The following is a 20,450-nucleotide window of genomic DNA, read 5'->3' as shown; positions in this document are numbered from 1 at the left end:
TCAAAGTCCCTGAGATCTAAGGGGTAGTTAAGGCACCGAAAACAACAAAAAGGAAAAACAGACAAGGCTATCTTCATGTGCACGGATAAAGTAGGGAAGGACTGAGAAAGAAGAGAAAGGAGGGAAATGCACACACGTCTTGGGGGATCAATTATACAGGACGTGACATTGTATGGCATTAAGCCGGTTGCCGAAAATGAGGGCTGATGGTTATAAATTGAGCACATCCGCGCGGGGCAACGACAGCGGTGGTGGCGAAGGCCTTCTTCCCTGCACCACCGCCACATCACACGCTACTACATGTCTCCTCACCTCTCACAGCACACACGTCACCACCACGCCGAGGACTCACAACAGCACCAGCAAGGAGGCCACACCAACACTCCGGCAAGTTATCCACGGTCCCGAAAGTGGTTCCGGTGGCAAGTGATGCTGCGCATGCGTCAAGGCCGGTGCGTGGTGACAACTGACCGACTCGCGCCGTCGCCACTCGCTGACTATTGCCATGAGCCTCATCACACCGGGACTGTCGAGCATCACTTAGGACAAACCCGTCACTCGTGATCAAGGAATTAAGTGGTGTCGGGTGCGACGCATTCTCTGGCGAAATGCACCCAAGCTTGTATGGCATTCGCAAACACCAGAAAAGTGATAACGTGGCTGTATAAAACATATCTATCCTCATTAACAAACTCCAACTGGTTATGATTCAATGAATGATAAACTGAAGGCACGGCAAGTCTATTTCAACTTCTCAAGAGATTCTAGGGTCTAGTGGAGGTTACTAGCGATCTTCATTGAGGATATCGAGTTACTAGTGGCAGCTTGACAAGGGTCCTGCGTTACCAAAGGAAGGAATGCACACGAGAACTTGACTTATCATGTCTGTGCCACTAAAAATTACTAAGCATAGGAATCAAAAGCATTTCAAAAGACGTGTGTGTGTGTGTGTGTGTGTGTGTGTGTGTGTGTGTGTATGTGTCGCAACTCGTAAGGAAGGAACAGACGCGAAGACATACGTAATTCCTTGAAGTCTATCGAGTGATGCAACGCCTTTACAACACCTTGATGTTGGGAAGGTGCTGTCGTGTTTGTTCAGAGCTGTATGATGTATAATGACACTAATCTAATTGCGCTATAAAAAAAAGCCACTCGGAATAGTCATACACCGGTGAATATTGCAAAGACAAACATCCTGCACACATCACTGAAAAGCGGTTAACATTTCTAGTGTCCGCCAACTCTTGTCTTCTTGTGTGTTGACAAAGCAATGACTGGACCCAGACAGAGCGTCCTTGGTGATTGGGAAACACCACTGATACCACCAACATTATTACCACCACCACCACCACTAGTACCAATAACAAACATTATCACCATGTGCACCATCACTAACACCACCACAACCATTTCGTACAATGGAAAAAGAGGGAAAAAAGGTAACAATTTAAAGAAAAAAAACACCACCATCAATGAAAACACACACACACACACACACACCACGTTGCGTTGTGGTTAGCACGCTCGATTCACAATCGAGAGGGCCAGGGTTCGAATCCCGGGAAGCGGCAAGGCAAATGGGTAAGCCTCTTAATGTGTAGCCCCTATTCACATAGCAGTAAATAGATACGGGATGTAATTCGAGGGGTTGTGGCCTCGCTTTCCCGGTGTATGGAGTCCTACCCGAAGATCGGTTTATGAGCTCTGAGCTCGCTCCGTAATGGGGAAGACTGGCTGGGTGACCAGCAGACGACCGTGGTGGATTACACACCGCTTAGTGTAATGGTTAGCACGCTCGGTTCACAGCCGAGAGGATCCGGGTTCGAATCCCGAGAGCGACAAGGCAAATGGGCAAGCCTCTTACTGTGTAGCCCCTGTTCACCTAACAATAAATAATTATGGGATATAACTCAAGGATGTAACTCGAGGGGCTGTGGCCTCGCTTTCTCGGTGTGTGGAGTGTGTTGTGGTCTCAATCCTACCCGAAGATTGATCTATGAGCTCTAAGCTCGCTCCGTAATGAGGAAGGCTGGCAGGGTGAGAAAAAAGAATATATGTAGTACAAGAAAAGAGTCTACTTTTGCATCATTACAGCACTAAGAACAGTCTCGCTAGGTACAATGAGGTTAAGTGGTGGATATGAACTTCAGTGGAATGAAGACAATAGTGTACGCATCCCCCCTTTCCTCTACCCCCTCCCCCAGCCTATCTATCTCTCTCTCTCTCTTCTTTTTCCAGTGTGGTCAGTGAGTACAAAACAATATCAACAATGGACGGGAAGGAAATGGGGAAGGGAAGTGGAAACACACACACACACACACACACACACACATTGACAAAGATCACAGCACGGGACATGTACGTAGCTAGAAGGCCGCGGACAGGAATGCAAATGATGGAACATGCGTAGAGAGAGAGAGAGAGAGAGAGAGAGAGAGAGAGAGAGAGAGAGAGAGAGAGAGAGTCTAGCAATGAAAAGTTTAAACACGAAATCTTATGAACTAAAAGAAAAAAATGTTAGTTCAGTTAGTATGGCTCATTTGGCCAAGTTGTGGGGAGGAATGAGAGGAGGCGGATGGGTGGCCAGGATGGGTGTTGGCGCAGACTCAGTGACAGGCGAGACGTGGCGGCGTACTTTACAATATTACGCATAGAGATTATCCTCAGCACGTTTTTCCCTTTCCCCCTGCTAAAAAAAAAAAAAAAAATGTTTGTTACCCTTAGCATGTTTTCTTTTCCCTTACCCTTTGCTATTATGAATGCTTCTGATACACGAGATGGTGAAAATAAATGGTTTCAAGGGAATAACACTTGCGAGTGACAATGGTTTGACATTCACCATAGTAGTAGTACAAGGCCTATGTCAACACTATATAGGCTACATTGTCCTCGTCACTCATGGGTTCATTGTTTTATTTTTATTTCTATTTTTATCTTTTTATTGCGTGCTTTTTTTTTCCGTGCAGGGAAGAACCAGGGCGGTTATTATGAGAGAGAGAGAGAGAGAGAGAGAGAGAGAGAGAGAGAGAGAGAGAGAGAGAGAGAGAGATCCATAGCACGACTTTCTCAGTAGGTCAGTTATCAGTATCCAGAATTCATTATATTTTTTTACTTCTAATATTTTTTTACTTCAGAGAGAGAGAGAGAGAGAGAGAGAGAGAGAGAGAGAGAGAGATTGGAAGCTATCTATTCAGCACAAAACAAAAAAAAAGTCTGAGGACTGTGGATGGGTCTTTACATTCATTCCAAAATGCACATGCACTACTTTTACCCTGCCTCTTTCATCCAGACTAATCTCTGTCTACTCCTCCATCAGAGAGAGAGAGAGAGAGAGAGAGAGAGAGAGAGAGAGAGAGAGAGAGAGAGAGAGAGAGAGAGAGAGAGAGAGAGAGAGAGAGAGAGAGAGAGAGAGACCAGTAATAGGGGAGCTAAATGTACAACCACACAATGACGCTTTATTTTTCTTTTTTTAACATTCAACTTTTACAGTCCTAAACAGATGACTTCCAGCATCCCGGACGGAGAACTTGGACGGGTCAGACAAAGTATAGCAGCACAGTCACAGTCAGTGGAAGAGTAACATTCTGTATTGATTTCTGTTGTGTCTAAAGTTTTTCCTCTAAATTTTTTCCCCTCCTGATCTACTGATGATCTGACCAGACCTGAGGTGTGACAGATGTCTGGCAAGTGAGAGGATGTAACACTGCAGGAAAAGTGAAGGTGGTTGACAAATTTCAGGTTGACCCAAGAATATTTTACTTCTTTAACATTTTGACTGCAAGTCTTCCTCAGAGAGATGTACTTATCGTCAAAACATAAGATAAGTAAAGTATTCCTGGGTCAATATGAGATTTGTCTACCACCTTCACTACTCAGTTGCCCATATAACTGTATCAGCACTGCAGGAAAACCCTACACACAGTGGAAGTGAGTGAAGATGGTTACTCTGCTTCTGACCATGACTGTACCTACCTGTATCGCTGTCTATGCCTACAGATATCTATAAAACAGAAGATATTACAATATTTACAACCATAAATTCTATTGTATACCTACTGACTACAGGCAAAATAAAAAACCTGCTCTGTGAAATAGCAAAGTCTTTGGCGAGGAAGTAATAATTTACCTTGATGTCATTACTACCTGTCTACTGCATGAGGACCTAAGCATGAATTGTAAATGTTTCTGCTGATGCGAGTGGAGACTCTTCATGACCTAATGGGGCTGTCAAGCATGCCAATGGAATGAGTGATCATGAGGCACTGGCATCTCTGCATGTAGTATGGGTGATTTGGGTTTTCATTCCCAACAGCAAAATATGTTGTGTGTTGGAATGACAGGAAATAAACTTAGCACAATGCTGAGTCTCTACAAGATTATGACAGGATATCTGATAAATGAGAATTAAGACTGGTGGGAAAAATAATTGAAATAATAACAATCAATTTGTGAATCCCGACAGAAGCCACAACTCTCAACTCTGAATGCTCTGGCTTCTCCTCAAGCTTAATGAAATGTAGCAGTGCAAGCTTAAAGTATAATTTTGAAAGACACCACTGACATTAAATGGAAAAATGGTTATGTCAAATCTTTCATCTTAATTGAAGTAGATAACAAGTGTTATATTGTCACAGGCAGACAAAAGCTCAGCTCATGTTCATGAGTATGTCATGTAACGAAGGAGGTCTTAAGATCTATCATACTCCTTCACACAGACCAACACAGCACTTCCCTATTTTGACTGCCATTATCAACAGGAGTTCATGTGTCACAGCCTAATTTACCTGCTGACACCCATAAGTTTAACCTTATATATATTGCAACTTTATATATTACAATTTAATTGTGATTCTATCCAAATATTTAGGTATGAGTATGCATGATGAGGCCAGGATGTTATATTTTTGTAAGGGAATGCATGTGATGTGATTATGGAAGTCATTGAGTGTCTGTGGGATGTCTTGCCTTGCCTCAGCTGTCTCTCCTTGCTGGGAGTGTTAGCCCGGTGTGGAGAAAGATGAATGTGTATCTGTGTGTTCATCACCGACCTCTGGCCCCACCACTGACACAAATGTGCTAGAACTACATTTTGATTTCCATAATTCCTCAAAGTGTAGCACTGCACACTGAAATGCTTTGCTCCTCCAAAGACAGTCATGGTAAATACAAGTAATTTAATAAAGAGTGTCATTGTTCATTTAAAAGGTTTCTAACTAAAGATACCTGCTTATTAAATGGAGAAAAAAAAAAATTGATATCATGTGCATCTCTTAAGAGTTCCTGGTTGATAAACAGGAATGTAAGAGTTTGCTTCACTAGAAAATAAAGAGAAAAAAAACAAGATCTTGCTGATCCACAGGAAGACTTGACAAAACCGAGCCAAATATATGCACGCCATCATGAGAGGATGACTAGGGATAGGGAATGGTGACACTTAGCCATTTGTGCAAACCTTAGGCACAAATATAAAGATTAGATAAATATATGAAATGTATAACAGCATATACAAATATATATAGCACCACCATGCCATTCACTAAAATTAACTGAAATAGGTCTCTGCATTAAATTTCAGATAATATCTGATATAATAACTATTTACATAAAATTCTGGACCTTCTCTGGAGCAAATAGTCAGCTTTTCTAATTAGTACTGAGACTAATGCAATCTTTGAGAAAGGCTTTAAAGTCCCAATCTAACATTAAAGTCATACCTGCTCTATTTACATGTAAAGAGTAAACAATTCTATCTACAAGAAAGAAAACCTGAATAATAATGGACGGACAAGTGTGAATCTCATAAACTTTCAACAGCAGAGAATGTTCCCACAAAATCCTGATTGAGCTGCTCTTCCTGGCCGCTAGACAACAGAAGCCTGAATCACAAGGAGCACACCCAGCCTGCACCGCCCTGCCTTGGCCCTGCAGTGCTCTCCATGTCCACTTAGATTTATGCATCACAGACTCAGTAGGTTTCTTAATCAATAGGAGAAATAAGCCTTTATGTCCCTCTATGAATCCCTTAATTTTTATGCCAGCCATTATCATCAATTAACCAAATGAAGACTACATGTATGTGGATGAAGTGCTAACAAGCGAATATATAGTATCTTTGATGGAGATAGGTGGAAGAGATTAGTAAAGTTTAATAACTCCACAGGAAAACATGAAAAAAACTGAAGATTGGAGAAGAGAGAAAACATCAGTTACTTGCGTCACACACTTTTACAAATTACTCCATTTCCAGATAACAACTAAGTAAATAAATTTTTCCATTAATAAACAGGAACTGAAGCACAATTTGTCATTCATTGTTGAATTAAGGTAAATAAGCAACTTTTCAGTCAAAATAACAAATATACATATACATATATATATAAATAAATCATATCAACTCAGCATATAATGACTGGATCTGCTCGTGGAACAAGAATGACTGAGAGGGTTCCAACGCACCCTAGTAGGTGCTCAGAGTGAAGGGACGTGTGACCTGCTGAGGATGGTGGTGGTTCTCTGTAAGGCAAAGGTGACCCACATTACCACAGACACACTGGACATGTGCCCTTCAGTACTGATGCTCAACAAGATAAGAGAACCCACTTCTTGTGGAAAGAGATGCTTTTGAAAATATTTTCCCATCAAAAATGAAAAGATATTTATGCAGTCAAAATAAATTTCCCTAAAAAAATAATAAATAAGTAAAATAAAAAAGGCATTTAACCAAACCTTTACACCTGGAGAAAAATATAGTGATAATATTCCCAAAAGAACATAAAATCTGGTAAAATAAGCATCCCTCTTAAAAACAACAAGGAAAAGGAAATCTAAGTAAAACAATCCTCTTAACAAAAGCAAAGGACAATCGAAGCAGAATGCCCCAAAAATTACTACTATATTGATTTTGATATACTAGCAGAAGAATGTGAATATATTCCGTATACACTGAGCACCTCACCTTCCAGACACCTCCTGTATCACATCCCACCATCATCACAAGCTATGAAAATGTTTATACCATATCAGCTTCTCCATCTTCTTTTCGTAGGTACAAAACATAACATTTGTGGTTGGACTTAAAGATACAAAATGCATCATGAACACCAAATGACATGCATGAAAGGATTGGTCTGGCAGCTTCACATGGTCCTGGTGTAGCGGGAGCCGGTGGCAAACTTGGTGCGTGCAGAGTCATGGACAGTGCGGCCCTGTGACAAGAAACCCAATTGTGATGTGCTGCTCATATCAAAGGCTGGTATTTTGTTAATGGTTTGCTTTCTGTCACATTCATCTTTTTAGTATCAAATTCATTGAATTTTCCCCACTTCCTAAACTACAGGAAGACACATGTAACCTACATTCATGTTAAAAAACCAAGTAATGTACAGCATTCATTATCATTGTATTTACTATTTTCTAGTCATTATTAAGTTCTCTAAACATAATATTCTCACCTCATTGGACAAATTATCAAGGAGCTTCTGTAGATTCCTGATGTCATTGGCTGGCACATATTTTTTGAGGACGGCATCAAACTGACCTTGCTGAATCAAGGGATGGAATATCTGCTTGGCGTATTGTCTGAAAATAGGAAAGTAATACATTTATTGTATATGGAAGGCAGGAGAGGTTTAAGGATAAAGATTTCTCCACCCATCATTGATGCATACATCAGAGATCTAGACATGAGCAGAGGGCTGTGCTCACCTCATCTGTGCTCCAGGCCCCTCATGTTACAGGCCTCTTAATCACACTACAACCGATCAACAACAGTATGCCTGTACCTTGTTTCCAGACTCCCCTCCTGAGCCAGCTTGGCAGCGGCCAGCAGCACTCGATCCGTGATGTCCTTCTGGCCCGACAACACACGGCTGGCCCCAAGTCTCTCCACCTCGTAGGCCACCAGTCGCGCCACATTGGTCCTCACGGCGGGATTCCTGTGACTGATAGCAGAGTTTCTAATTCACCAATAATTCTTCACCATTCTTCATTGCATTTTTGTGAAATAATCATATCAATATTCATCATTTGTATTTCAAGGTAAGGAAACTGCGATAAATCTCTTTGCCGGCTATTTTTATCATATAAAATTAATACCTAATTGTTTGCTCTACTGCACATGCTCTAACAGAAAACATTTGGATAAAGGAATGTTGCCAAAATCATATTTGTGTCTTTTTGGGAGAAATGAATAATATTTACCCAAGTCCCTCTTGAAGGATGGCAGGAATGGCCTTGGAGGGAGTGATGTTCTCCAGCATGGCATCCAGGGCATGGTTACTGTCCAGCTGAAGGAACTTGTTGGTGTCAACTGTCCGATTCAGCAGGATGGTTGCTATTTTTTCAGCATCCTGAAATAAGAAGCAGATTTATAATGTTTACTGAGCATTAGTTGAGAGATTTGTATGCACAACAATGCTACAGAACACAAGTGTGATAGCACAACCAAGGGTGTGGCAGATAATGGTGCAGACACATCCTTGTCCTACAATCATGTAATACTTATTCTAGATTTGCAGCTGACAGAGATATCCACAGTCTATAACTACACAGAATGGGCATATTAGACTGCAGTTCTGACCTAGCAAGCTGCTATCAACACAGTAAATACTGATCCTAATCTATAGCAAAGAAATTTATTTTTTCACAGTAGTAATACTTACACCCTCCATGCTGCGTTTGAAAGTATCAAAGAAGCAGGTGAAGGCCTGGATTGCAGCGCGGGACACCTGGGAGCGAAGGTTCTTAGCCTGCTTCATGAGGGACATGTTGATGTTGCGTAGGTTGCCCAGCACAGTGTCTGGGTGGTGGTGAGCCAGCCGCACCAGCATCTCAATCCCCTCCACCTGACCCTCCCTGCCACAAGATGATTCTTGTTGAGTATCAAGTATCTCTTTATGATTCATACCACCAGCTTTTTTCACAGTAATACAGTTTTTTTCAAGATATATGCAGACATTGCTTGGAGGGAAGGATGACAAGTGAGGTCTTGTCCATGGAGAAAGGAAACAATAACACCCTTCTGCTGTAACCAATGTATCAAATAACTCTTACAAGAACAACACAATATTTCTTTAGAATATCTGTGGACTGCATCACTTTATGTGAGGAGATATACATGCAAGACACTGACCAGTCATTGGAGTTGAGGCGCTCATTGGCAATCCTGAGAGCATCAGGTGGGCTGGCAAAAGGTTCGAGGTTCTGCTTGAAGCATGAGGAGGCCGGCTTTGCTATCCTCAGCCCTACACTTTCCATTGGGGTGGTGGGATAGTCTGGGGTCCTGGAGAACACAAGAAATATTAAAGATGAAACTGCAGAACAAGTTTAAGCCTATGATTGAGCACCTCAAATAAATAAAACCACATGATCTGAAAGGATAAGGTGATACATATATACTATACAAACATTATTGATGGTAAATGATGAAATATAACACACACATACACACAATATGAAGATGATATACAGAGGAAAAAGTTTCCATTTCTCCTACTGACAAAATACAGGATACTACTGTACAAACATTAAAAACCACTACAACTGCAACCTGAAATCCCACATGAACCGCAACCTGAAATCCCACATGAACCAGAACAAGACCTCAGTGAACAAAGTGGCAGCAGAGGACAGCAGTGTCTGAGTGTTTCCTTGCAGCTGCCACACACACTATCACACTGCACTGCACACCAGGTGAAGGCCAGCCAAGAAACCACACAGCATGCAACACAGAGAGAGAGAGAGAGAGAGAGAGAGAGAGAGAGAGAGAGAGAGAGAGAGAGAGAGAGAGAGAGAGAGAGAGAGAGAGAGAGAGAGAGAGAGAGAGAGAGAGAGAGAGAGAGAGAGAGAGAGAGAGAGAGAGAGAGAGAGAGAGAGAGAGAGAGAGAGAGAGAGAGAGAGAGAGAGAGAGAGAGAGAGAGAGAGAGAGAGAGAGAGAGAGAGAGAGAGAGAGAGAGAAGAGAGAGAGAGAGAGAGAGAGAGAGAGAGAGAGAGAGAGAGAGAGAGAGAGAGAGAGAGAGAGAGAGAGAGAGAGAGAGAGAGAGAGAGAGAGAGAGAGAGAGAGAGAGAGAGAGAGAGAGAGAGAGAGAGAGAGAGAGAGAGAGAGAGAGAGAGAGAGAGAGAGAGAGAGAGAGAGAACCCAACACAGCTCTACCAATCAGCAACTAGCCTGGAGTCTGTTCTATTATCTTGCGGGTTCCTAGTTTTGGGAGTGACTCGATGCACAGCTGCTGCCGTGACTGGTGCGGACCTGTGAGGGGGGGTGAGGTTGGTCCTCCTATCCTGAGGTGTCCTTGCCTGTCCCGTGGGTCTGGAGTGATGTGGCTCCACCCGCACCTCACCTCTACAGGCAGGAAGGCTTGCCATGATTTGTCCCATTACAAATTATATCAAACAAGTATGCATTAAGAATGTCAATTTCTATCTTATCAATAGAGTACATAACACAAAAGGTGATGTAGTCAACACACAATGTTAGTACTGTTAACCACATGTGTGGGACATTTAGAAAGTGAGGGACAGCTGGACTTAAGATCCACAGATTTGCCGCAATGCCCTGCTTCAGAACATTCCTCAGACTTACTCTTTCCACCATGGTGGGACATGATCCCAATGTTGTAGTGTCTTAAAAGTAACAATGAACTAATTCCTTCTCCTCTAACCTGCAAGGCTCTGATCAGATCTCTAGTAGCTATATCTCCTCTGTTTGTCATGACAAGCTGCATCCATAACAGTCTCCTTCCCTCCTTCTCTCTGTTGCTTCAGGGCCAGATACCCTGACCTATACCAGCTGTCAATAATACATTACATGCTGAAATTGGCTAAAATATTAACTACCAAGGCTGAGTCACAGTGATAGGTGTTGTGGATGCTGCACCTCTATGCCACACACCAATAGGCAAATAGCTGCTCACACTTGCTGGTCTGGCACAGACTACTCGTAAAATATCTGATATTGGAAAATAATTCTATTAATGTTACTGACAATCACTGGAAGTTCTACGAAATGCTTGACAGATATCTGAATCTTGAGTCAGGAAGCAACACTCACCTGTCTGGTGGACGCTTGGCATATCGTCTGTTGCTGCCCAGACTGTTGCTCAGATGTCCACTACCACCACCACCAAAACTTACAGGGGGTTGTCCTCGCTTCACCAGCTGTGGCGTTCTACTGAAATCATATGAATTGAAAAACCCAATGAAGATGTAGGTAAGAAAAGAATTTAATTATAAAGAATAGGTAACTAGCTAAGTAATAGTTTATTTGTTAAACTTAATTTATAAATCAATTATCCCTCATATATCAAACAAACATAGATGGTTACATACTGTATATATAATGTTTCAGTCTTTAATGTCATGAATGAATTTATTTAATTACAAAAATCACACTTTCAGAGTAAGAGTAGACCAACGTGAGACAACTACCTGAAGGTTTCTCGAGGGTGGACACCGTTGGCCTGAGTGTTGATGTTCCTTTCCAGCGACCGGTGTCGCTTCTCGGTGGCTTTGCTAAAGCCCTTGCTAAGGTTTGCATTGTGACTCCTGCTCTTGGGTATCCTGGCAAGGGGTGTGGGGCTTGGTGTGGGACTGTGGCGGGGACTGCGGCGGTAGGTGCGGCGAGCACTGGCGTCTCGACCCCGGTAACTCAGGTTGGGATGAACGGCTGCAGCAGAATTACAATGTTATTTACTGATTTTTCATGTAAGAGGGATAATGGACTGGGTCAACAAAAAGAATGAAAAATATCAAGAAAAAGGCTCACTGAAGTGTCAGCCTGTAAAGAAAGGTCAAAAGGATAATCCAGAATTTGAGGATTAGTGTCTTGAAATTTCCTTCTTGAAAGGGTTTATTGCAATAAGCTAAACACCTACACAGCTTGGAGTCCCCGCTGTCAGCACTGGAAGGTTGCAGGGAGTTCTGGCTGTGCTGCATCTCCAGCTGCCGGTACTTTTTGACTCTCTCCTCCTGAGCACGCCGTGTCTCCCGGTCTTGGCGGCGACGGTCGATCTCTTTCATGTTCTCTTGCTTTTTACTGAGAAGCTTCATCTTGGTGAGAGTGGTGTTGGCAAGCTTGATGTCCTGCTGGGCAAAGAGGAGGTGTATCTATCTCTTTACACACACACACACACACACACACACACACACACACACACACACACACATGATACCTCAGTGGTATTCTCATTTGGCTGACCTACCACCACTACCATCACCTCCATCTACATACTTCACATCACCATTGAACACTGCACCACACATACTAAAGAGTGAAAAGTGGAGGCCTTAGTTTCCCACCCACCTCCTCGTCCGTTTCGAAGTCACTCTCGTAGTCAAAGTTTCGGAAATCCTTATCATTGTGATTAGTGCGGGAGCGGCCACCGCCACCAACAACACCTGCAATAGTGAAGAGTTTTCAAGACAAAATAAACACAATTCAATCTGAAAAATGAGAGTTTAGTAATAACATATAGACACGCACACACGCACGCACATACCCTTGCCAACCACACCGAGGCCGCTGGAGAGAAGGGCGTCATTGGGCAGGGAGTGGCGGGAGGGCGAGGTGGCATCTGCTCCTTTTCTCCTCCTGCCTGCCTGCGCCGCATCAAAAGACGACCTCCTGCAGTGATTAAGAGAATCCAGTCAATTCTCACTCCAAATTATTTAGTCACGTGGTCCTTAGTCCTACATTCCACAACGCTTCTTCAATGTTACTTCCACTACTTTCCAAAGACTTTAGTTGAAGCTACGCGGGTTTCAAGGGTGTTTCTTGGATTCTAATGACACGTTAATAACTTTTGTAAATTATTAACAGGAAAACACACTTGAGAACTCAGCTTATCATCTTTATGGGCCTTTGAAAATAGTGGTGGTGAAAGAGATGGGTAGAATAAAAAAAAGTCATGAATAAATAAAGAAAGAAAGATAATGAATAAAGATATGTAGAGATCATGAACGAAAACAAAAAGCAAAATAATACATAAAGGTAGGAAGATACAATGAATAGACAGGAAAAGAGAAAATGAATAAAGATAGACAGAAATAGCCACGAATAAAGATGGGTAGTAAAGATAGCGATGAATAAAGAAGGTAATGAGAGGTGAGGAGGTGTTGGTCTCAGTGTGGTTCATTAAGGAGCTATACAACAGGAGCGTATGTATATAAAAAAAAAAAAGTACCGTCCTTATCATACACTGCCGGACTAATGAGAGAGAGAGAGAGAGAGAGAGAGAGAGAGAGAGAGAGAGAGAGAGAGAGAGAGAGAGAGAGAGAGAGAGAGAGAGTGTCTATCGCGTGGGAAGTTTTTGACAAGAGTCGGTACATATGATAAACAACGAAGCAAATGTCACGAGGCCTGCTATAGCGTGCTGAAAATTTCGTGTGAAGTAAAAAAACGGGGAAAGGCTGAACATTGGCAAGGAATTGTACTTTTATAGCTTATTTTATTATTTTATTTTATTGGCATAGCAGCACGTGTCCCTCGTACTCGCTGATTATTCACACAAACCTTTTCTTTTTTTCTTTTTTACATCTCTGTTTACCCGTTCTTAAGTTACCAATGATTAACAGTACAAGCATTCTTTTCTTTTTTCTTTTCTTCTTCCTTTCACAATTAATTAGTACAAGGAGTGGCCAGTAGATGGGGTCAGGGAGGGAATGGAATCATGTTTCTCACACCTGGAATTCGTCTATTCATTTATCAATTTATCCAGATTTGCTGGCTATGTACTAACGTTATCAATAATTACATTATTCGTCTCCTTCCATGGTCGGCTTGATTAATTAAGTCATCAATGATCACTATATATTTAGATTCTTCGATAAGTATGTTCTCGTTCTTGAGTTATCAATACTTATTACTATTTCCCTCTCCCTTCTCCTGCAACCTCTGTGCGAGTATACTCATTCAAAAGGTGTCTATAATCATCAACACCATATTTTCCCTCGCCCTACAAATGTGGCCCTTCTTAAGTTACCCGTAATTATCAGTACTTTTCATCAATCTTCATCTTTCATCAATTTCCGGCTTGTGTGTACTCGCTCCTAAGTAATCGATAACTGTATATAAGTCTGACACCTGCGATACAGGGACGAGCACCGCGTGTCGCCCCGCAGCCCCGGCAGCAGCCTACCTCTCCTCGCCGATGCGCACAACAGGGGTGGAGTTCCGACCCCCCATGGTGTAGGGCGGGGGTCGGGCCGGGTGTCGTGGGGCCAGGTAATGACGTCACGTTGTGTTTACCTGGTGCGTCACGGCCTCACCTTGGATACCGCAACACCACCGCGCCAGGAGCACCACCAGCACCTTCCGCCCGTGGTTGCCCCTTGCCGCGCCACCTGCCTGGCATCCTAACACTCATCCGGGCATCAGGTGGCGTCAGTACGAAGGCCCGTATTCAGAAACACTTCACTCTCTCACCGCGACCGTTTTCAAAGATCACAGAGATGTTTCGCCGTGTTTCCAAGAATGTTTCTTCACTTGATGTAGAACTCTTGTTAATTTGTCACTACAACCGTAAAATCCCTCTTAAAACTCCGTGTCACTTCAGCTATAACCTTTTGAATGTAGAGGAGCTATGGGCTGAGAATATGGTCCTTGTTAACACAAAGGTCGTCTCAAGATGTATTGTAATATTCTTTAACACTTCACTCCTCTTCTATTTTTTTTTTTTTTCTTTCAAGAGTGCACAGACGCTTAGCTCATTTTTCTTTTTTCTGTCTTCAAGCTCAAATGAAAAACTTTCACTGATATTTACTGTAATTTTTCTTAAGTTATTATTTTTCAGTTCCATTCTTCTTTGTCATGTTCTTCACTTGTTTTGTCTGTCCTCTTTCTAGTGACTTTTTCAATATAATTTTTGTTGTATTATCTATTCTTTTATGTATCTATTAGTTGTCTGTTCTGAGCCACCATTTATGTTATTCATTTGCGCAGCACATTATTTTTGGAAGATCACAAAGAGCACTTCCCATATCAATTTCCCAGAACTTAGTCTCATACATATTGGTTGCTACTTCTCAACCACACACACACGTCACAGCACCACCCATTTATAGTCTACGTGCAAATCCTCACAAACACTGATTTACATACCATGATAACTTTGTTCCCTGTTTTCCTTCACTAACAACACTATTTTCCACTTTAACACACAGATATACACCACTTATCACTGTCTGGCGTCTAGTACTGAAAGCATCCATAGACACGGAAACACGCTGAGTCGCAAAGCTGTGTTTCTTTTACGCGCACACCATTCGACGTGTTTCTCTTCCTCGTGGCCGTGCATCAATGGCGAGGCTTCTTCACCTCACAGAGACCAAGAGTAGATGTCCGATAATTCTTGGCTCGATTCCCACTACGTTGTTTTTGGTTCATGTTTAATCTTAGATGTGCTTTTCCTGCAGCGATCTACGTTACTAAAATGGCGAACTTTTTTTTGTCTTTTCCCAGGATAGTACAGACCAGAAGTACGTAAATATTGGATGATTTTCTACTATGACTAACACTGTTCTATTTTTATTCACGTTTAGTATCATTTGTGCTTTCCTCCAGTGATCTGCGTTACTGATTCTCTCGCGACACTGACTGAACAAGAATGTGCGTCTTCCGTGAGTTCAGCGTGCGAGCGTGAATTGTGATGTGATGCAAGATAGAGGTATGCCTGGTATCTAATGCCCGTCAGAGGAAAGAACGCTACTGTTTATCTAGTATACGTGTTAATGTCACTGTTGTTATCATCTTACTGTTATTTGTTTAGAAGTGTGAAGGCAGGAATGAACGCCACTGTTTCTCTAGTATATGTGTGAGTTCTTCATTTCATCACATCTTCGTGCTGGCGATATATCTCTGTTTATGTTACTGTTTGTTTAGGAGAGTGAACGCTTTCCGATGCTCGTTAAAGGAGTGAACGCTACTGTTTGTTTGTTATTATTATTGATCTCGTTAGCCTGTTCATTATTACCATTGTATGCATTAGTGGTCTTCTTTATGGTAGTTTTATTCTATTTTTTCCTTGTTTTGTTTCTTTTCCTTAACTATTATTCAGTTTTATTGTATTTCTTCTATCTGTTTTTCTTTTTTTCTCACGTATACATTTCTTTGTATTTATTATTTTCCTAGATTATGTAACGCCTCTCTTTCGTTATGTTTCTTATTTTCCTTCTTTTCCAGGTCGATGTTTGCTCTTTTCCTTATTTCGGGTTTTTCTTCATTCTTATCCTAGTTCACCTCCTTTGTTTCTAAAAATTCCTTTCTCGCTAGTTTTCCTTTTTCTATTTTTCCTTAATTTTCATTACGCTTGTTTCCGTTATCTCTTACAACATGTTCTCCGTACATAATTATACTTAACATATCTCATAAGAGTATTTTTTAAACTTTCTTAACAGTTATATCACTTCCTTATCTTGTCTTCTTTTCCACTCTAAGGCTTACCATTACTTCTTCATCGTATATCCAATAACGTTGTCACTTTTTTTCTTTTTACTATTATTTTCTACGTATATCACAGCCAATGTATTCTTTCCACTAGCAAAATTCATTAAGTGTTCGCACAGTTTTCTTTTATCTTTTCTCCTTTCTCATTACTTTTCCTTCAGAGATCTAATACTGTAACCTTTTTACTTCTGTCATCATCTATTTCACAATGTTCCTTTTCTTTTTATTAGTAGTAGATTAGTAAGTTTTTGCACCGTTTTCCTTTGATCTTCCTTTCTTTTCCTCCGTTTAACTTTAATTCCAGTGGTCAGCAGTGTTACAGGAAGGAGTGTGGGCGAGGCAGGTGGATGCGTGATGTTGGTTTGTGCAAAGGGACCAAGTAAGGCACTGTAAGTTTGGCACGCGGGACAAGACGAGTAGAAGGGAGGGATGGAGGGAGTAGGGAGGAGGAAGAAGAGGACCACACGACCGTCTACTCCCACTAACAGGTACTACTTCACTGCCGACACCCGGAATCGTTCACCCCCTTAACATCTACCTACCTACTGATCCCGCTCCCTCCCTCTCTCTCTCTCTCTACCCGTATCCCTCTCCTTCCCTCACCCTCCCTCCCTCCCGCCGCCACCAGCACCAGTATCGCTTGCACGTATGTTTGTCACACTACAACCAGATGACCTACAAACAAATATGTAGATCTAGGTCCGTGTTCTCAAGCGTTTTGTTGTGTTTACTCTTAATGGAAGTTACTGGAGGGTTTTCAAGGGTGGGAGTTAGGTTGTAGGAATTTTCAAGGGTGTTTCCATGATTCCCGTGAGAGCTTAAGAGAGTGCAGCGAATTTCAGGTTTTCAAAGGTGCTTTTTATGCTTCTGGCGATAGTCTAGGTGGGTTTGTTTAAGTTTGTTGTGTTTGCAGGAGGGTTTCCAGAATTCTTGTGGGAGATTATAAGCTGTTTAGGTTTTCAAGAGTGTTTATTTTCTTTTTTCTGTAAATTCAGTGATGAGTTAACTGGCGATAGTAAAGTTATTTCGGTTTTCAGACGTTTCTTTTTTTTTTTCTAAAGAATCGATATTTTGCAATGATAACGCAGTGATTCCAGTGATAGTTCGACACAACAGTACCCAAGGCCCTTCCCTCCCATCAATACACACTCAGAGTTCGTCACACCTATAGCTAGACCTGTAGGTGAGCAATGAAGTCACACCCAGACACCCAGACATTCACAAACCCCGACACCCAGACACTCACTCACCCAGACACCCAGACCTCATTTGCCCGCTATTCATTCCTCTGAGTCTGATTAATGCCACTCCCTGAAATTCGTACTCGTGTTGGGTTGAAGTAGGAATGTGCTAAGATTACGTTAAATTTCTTAGTCACGTGTGTGTGTGTGTGTGTGTGTGTGTGTGTGTGTGTGTGTGTGTGTGTGTGTGTGTGTGTGTGTGTGTGTGTGTGTGTGTGTGTGTGTGTGTGTGTGTGATGATTAACGTGTCTGCAACTGTTCGTTTGTGATGAAAAAAAAGAGAGACAGAGAGAGTATGGATTTACTTGACATGATTCCATACACAAAAATAAATAAATAAATAAAAATATATATAAAAAAAAAAGAGAGAAAACGAAAGAGACCCACTTAAGTTTTTTTTTTTTTTCCTCAAAGCCACGACTTATTCTAGTACGTTTTTTGTATCTCTTCCTGTTTACTATCCTAATGATGCGTAATGGCATTGAAAAATAGATGAAAAAAGAAAACGGGTAAATATAATAAAAAGAAAGACTTAAGGGAGATGGATATTTTGGGAAGGCAACACACTCCTCGCAACACAAGTCACGTAAGTCAACACAAACAAAAGGTCATGTTTGTTCAGACGAGAGGAAAGAGGAAAGCGTCATGCTAAAGGGAACAACAGATAAGGAGCAAAGTATTGATAAACAAGTGAATAGGAAGAAATATCGAGAAAAGTGTTCGGAGAGAGAGAGAGAGAGAGAGAGAGAGAGAGAGAGAGAGAGAGAGAGAGAGAGAGAGAGAGAGAGAGAGAGAGAGAGAGAGAGAGAGAGAGAGAGAGAGAGAGAGAGAGAGAGAGTTTTTTCTAGTTCATCGAGCGTGTCTGTCGATTTTTGTAATGTTGTTGACAATGATGATGATGATGATGATGATGATGATGATGATGATAGTGGTGGTGAACGTGATGGTGATGATGTACGCAGTGGTGGTCGTTGTTGTTCTCACTATTACTACAACTGCTACAACAACAACAACAACAACAACAACAACAACAACAACAACAACAACAATTACTACTACTGCTACTACTACTCCAACCACTGCGACCCACGTTTCTCTCTCTCTCTCTCTCTCTCTCTCTCTCTCTCTCTCTCTCTCTCTCTCTCTCTCTCTCTCTATGAGACATCGTTATGTACTAAACGATGTACAAACCGATATGAAAGAGAGAGAGAGAGAGAGAGAGAGAGAGAGAGAGAGAGAGAGAGAGAGAGAGAGAGAGAGAGAGAGAGAGAGAGAGAGAGAGAGAGAGAGAGAGAGAGAGAGAGAGAGAGAGAGAGAGAGAGAGAGAGAGAGAGAGAGAGAGAGAGAGAGAGAGAGAGAGAGAGAGAGAGAGAGTGAGTGTGTGTGTGTGTGTGTGTGTGTGTGTGTGTGTGTGTGTGTGTGTGTGTGTGTGTGTGTGTGTGTGTGTGTGTGTGTGAGTGTTTGTTATGATGGTTGCCAAGTACGTAGTATATACACTTCCTATGAACTTGTCACTCACACAAGCACTCACTCACTCACTCACTCACTCACTCACTCACCACCATCTTCACCCACGTATTTACTTGTGTGACACCATAATTGCAGTCAGTCAGTCACTCAATATATCTGTACCCTCACCACCATTACCTAACTAACTGACACAATAACTGATTCACTCATTCACTCACTCACTCGCAGATAAATAACTAATCAACGCCTCAGGAAAAGTCACACACACACACACACACACACACACACACACACACACACACACACACACACACACACACACACACACGTAGTCTAATCAATTATGTGATCAGTTACATACCGAATATTAGTGGTGAGTTGAATGACCAAAGAGAGAGAGAGAGAGAGAGAGAGAGAGAGAGAGAGAGAGAGAGAGAGAGAGAGAGAGAGAGAGAGAGAGAGAGAGAGAGAGAGAGAGAGAGAAAACATATGGTCCTGGTCCTTTCCTAAGATGTGGTGGGAATGTCTCACTCACTCATCAAGTCCACGAGAGAAAACGAGAATCACAGTGGAAGATGAAGACAGATTTAACCCCTTCAATACTGAGGCACATTTTTACCTTGAGATTTGTGTACGATTAAGCCATTTTATTGACATCAAGAAGGGTCTATGGGGGTCAGAAGATTAATGGTCACAGTCTTCATAATTTTAATCCCCTATATGAGTTTCTGAAGCTGTTGAAAATGACCAAATAGTAAGTGGAATGAATATGGAAACGCGTGATGGTACTCGAGGGGTTAAAAACGCGACTTTGGACTATATTCTGAGCATCTCTGGAACACATACCCCCACAACTTTCAGAACGCTACACATAGTTGAAGCTGCACGAGGTTTGAAAAGTGTTATTACTGTCCTAGTGGTAGATTAATAAGTTTTCTATATTATCAATAGGAGAAACGCTACTGAGAACCATGCTAATAGTAATAGTCGTGGTGAGGTTTGTAATCCTCTCTCGCTGACCACCACCACCATCACCACCACCACCAGCCTGACCCAGATACCAAACACTCGCCAAGAATTTAGTCAGAATAAATACTGCATGCTTTTTTCCCGCCACACCCCCCCGCCCCGCCGCCTCACTCACTCACTCTTTCCTTCATCGCGTGCTGGCGGCTCCTGCTGGTGTGATGTGAGTTATCCTTGCTTTATTCTTTCTGTTTCTCGACCATGACCAAGTTAGTTGTTAGTAATACGTGTTGTTTTGCCACCGGATACCTGACAACACACTACACTGACACACC

General features: G+C 42.0%; 3 protein-coding genes across 20 annotated transcripts in view; all 3 read right to left on the bottom strand.

Moving 5' to 3' along the window:
* The window catches only part of LOC123505495 (beta-hexosaminidase subunit alpha-like), a 28,089-nt gene extending 27,640 nt beyond the window's left edge, over window positions 1-449 (bottom strand). Inside the window, 1 exon segment of the mRNA XM_045256834.1 lies at window positions 313-449. The gene's annotated coding sequence lies outside the window, so the exon portion shown is untranslated.
* Window positions 1-537, bottom strand: part of LOC123505498 — a 17,395-nt gene extending 16,858 nt beyond the window's left edge. Inside the window, exon 1 of the mRNA XM_045256837.1 lies at window positions 353-537. Within this exon, the coding sequence (XP_045112772.1) occupies window positions 353-537 (185 nt within the window). The remainder of the gene's footprint in view (window positions 1-352) is intronic.
* Window positions 538-3,441: 2,904 nt separating this feature from the next.
* Window positions 3,442-20,450, bottom strand: part of LOC123505509 (TOG array regulator of axonemal microtubules protein 1-like) — a 73,877-nt gene continuing 56,868 nt past the window's right edge. For 6 of the 18 annotated variants that reach the window (XM_045256864.1, XM_045256869.1, XM_045256862.1 and 3 more), the window contains 12 exons: window positions 12,495-12,619; window positions 12,299-12,393; window positions 11,871-12,078; window positions 11,425-11,662; window positions 11,048-11,167; window positions 10,166-10,339; window positions 9,131-9,280; window positions 8,661-8,853; window positions 8,200-8,348; window positions 7,782-7,940; window positions 7,452-7,578; window positions 3,442-7,205 (listed from right to left, as the gene is read on the bottom strand). In XM_045256864.1, the coding sequence (XP_045112799.1) occupies window positions 7,137-7,205; window positions 7,452-7,578; window positions 7,782-7,940; window positions 8,200-8,348; window positions 8,661-8,853; window positions 9,131-9,280; window positions 10,166-10,339; window positions 11,048-11,167; window positions 11,425-11,662; window positions 11,871-12,078; window positions 12,299-12,393; window positions 12,495-12,619 (1,807 nt within the window). In that variant the 3' untranslated portion in view covers window positions 3,442-7,136. The remainder of the gene's footprint in view (window positions 7,206-7,451; window positions 7,579-7,781; window positions 7,941-8,199; window positions 8,349-8,660; window positions 8,854-9,130; window positions 9,281-10,165; window positions 10,340-11,047; window positions 11,168-11,424; window positions 11,663-11,870; window positions 12,079-12,298; window positions 12,394-12,494; window positions 12,620-20,450) is intronic. The other 12 variants (XR_006675173.1, XR_006675174.1, XM_045256865.1 and 9 more) reach the window with 8 other exon arrangements.

Source organism: Portunus trituberculatus, chromosome 18 (assembly GCF_017591435.1).
Source record: "Portunus trituberculatus isolate SZX2019 chromosome 18, ASM1759143v1, whole genome shotgun sequence".
NCBI classification, from domain to species: Eukaryota; Metazoa; Arthropoda; class Malacostraca; order Decapoda; family Portunidae; genus Portunus; species Portunus trituberculatus.
Note: the sequence above shows the minus strand (reverse complement) of the source record. Positions and strands in the feature narration are given on the sequence as shown.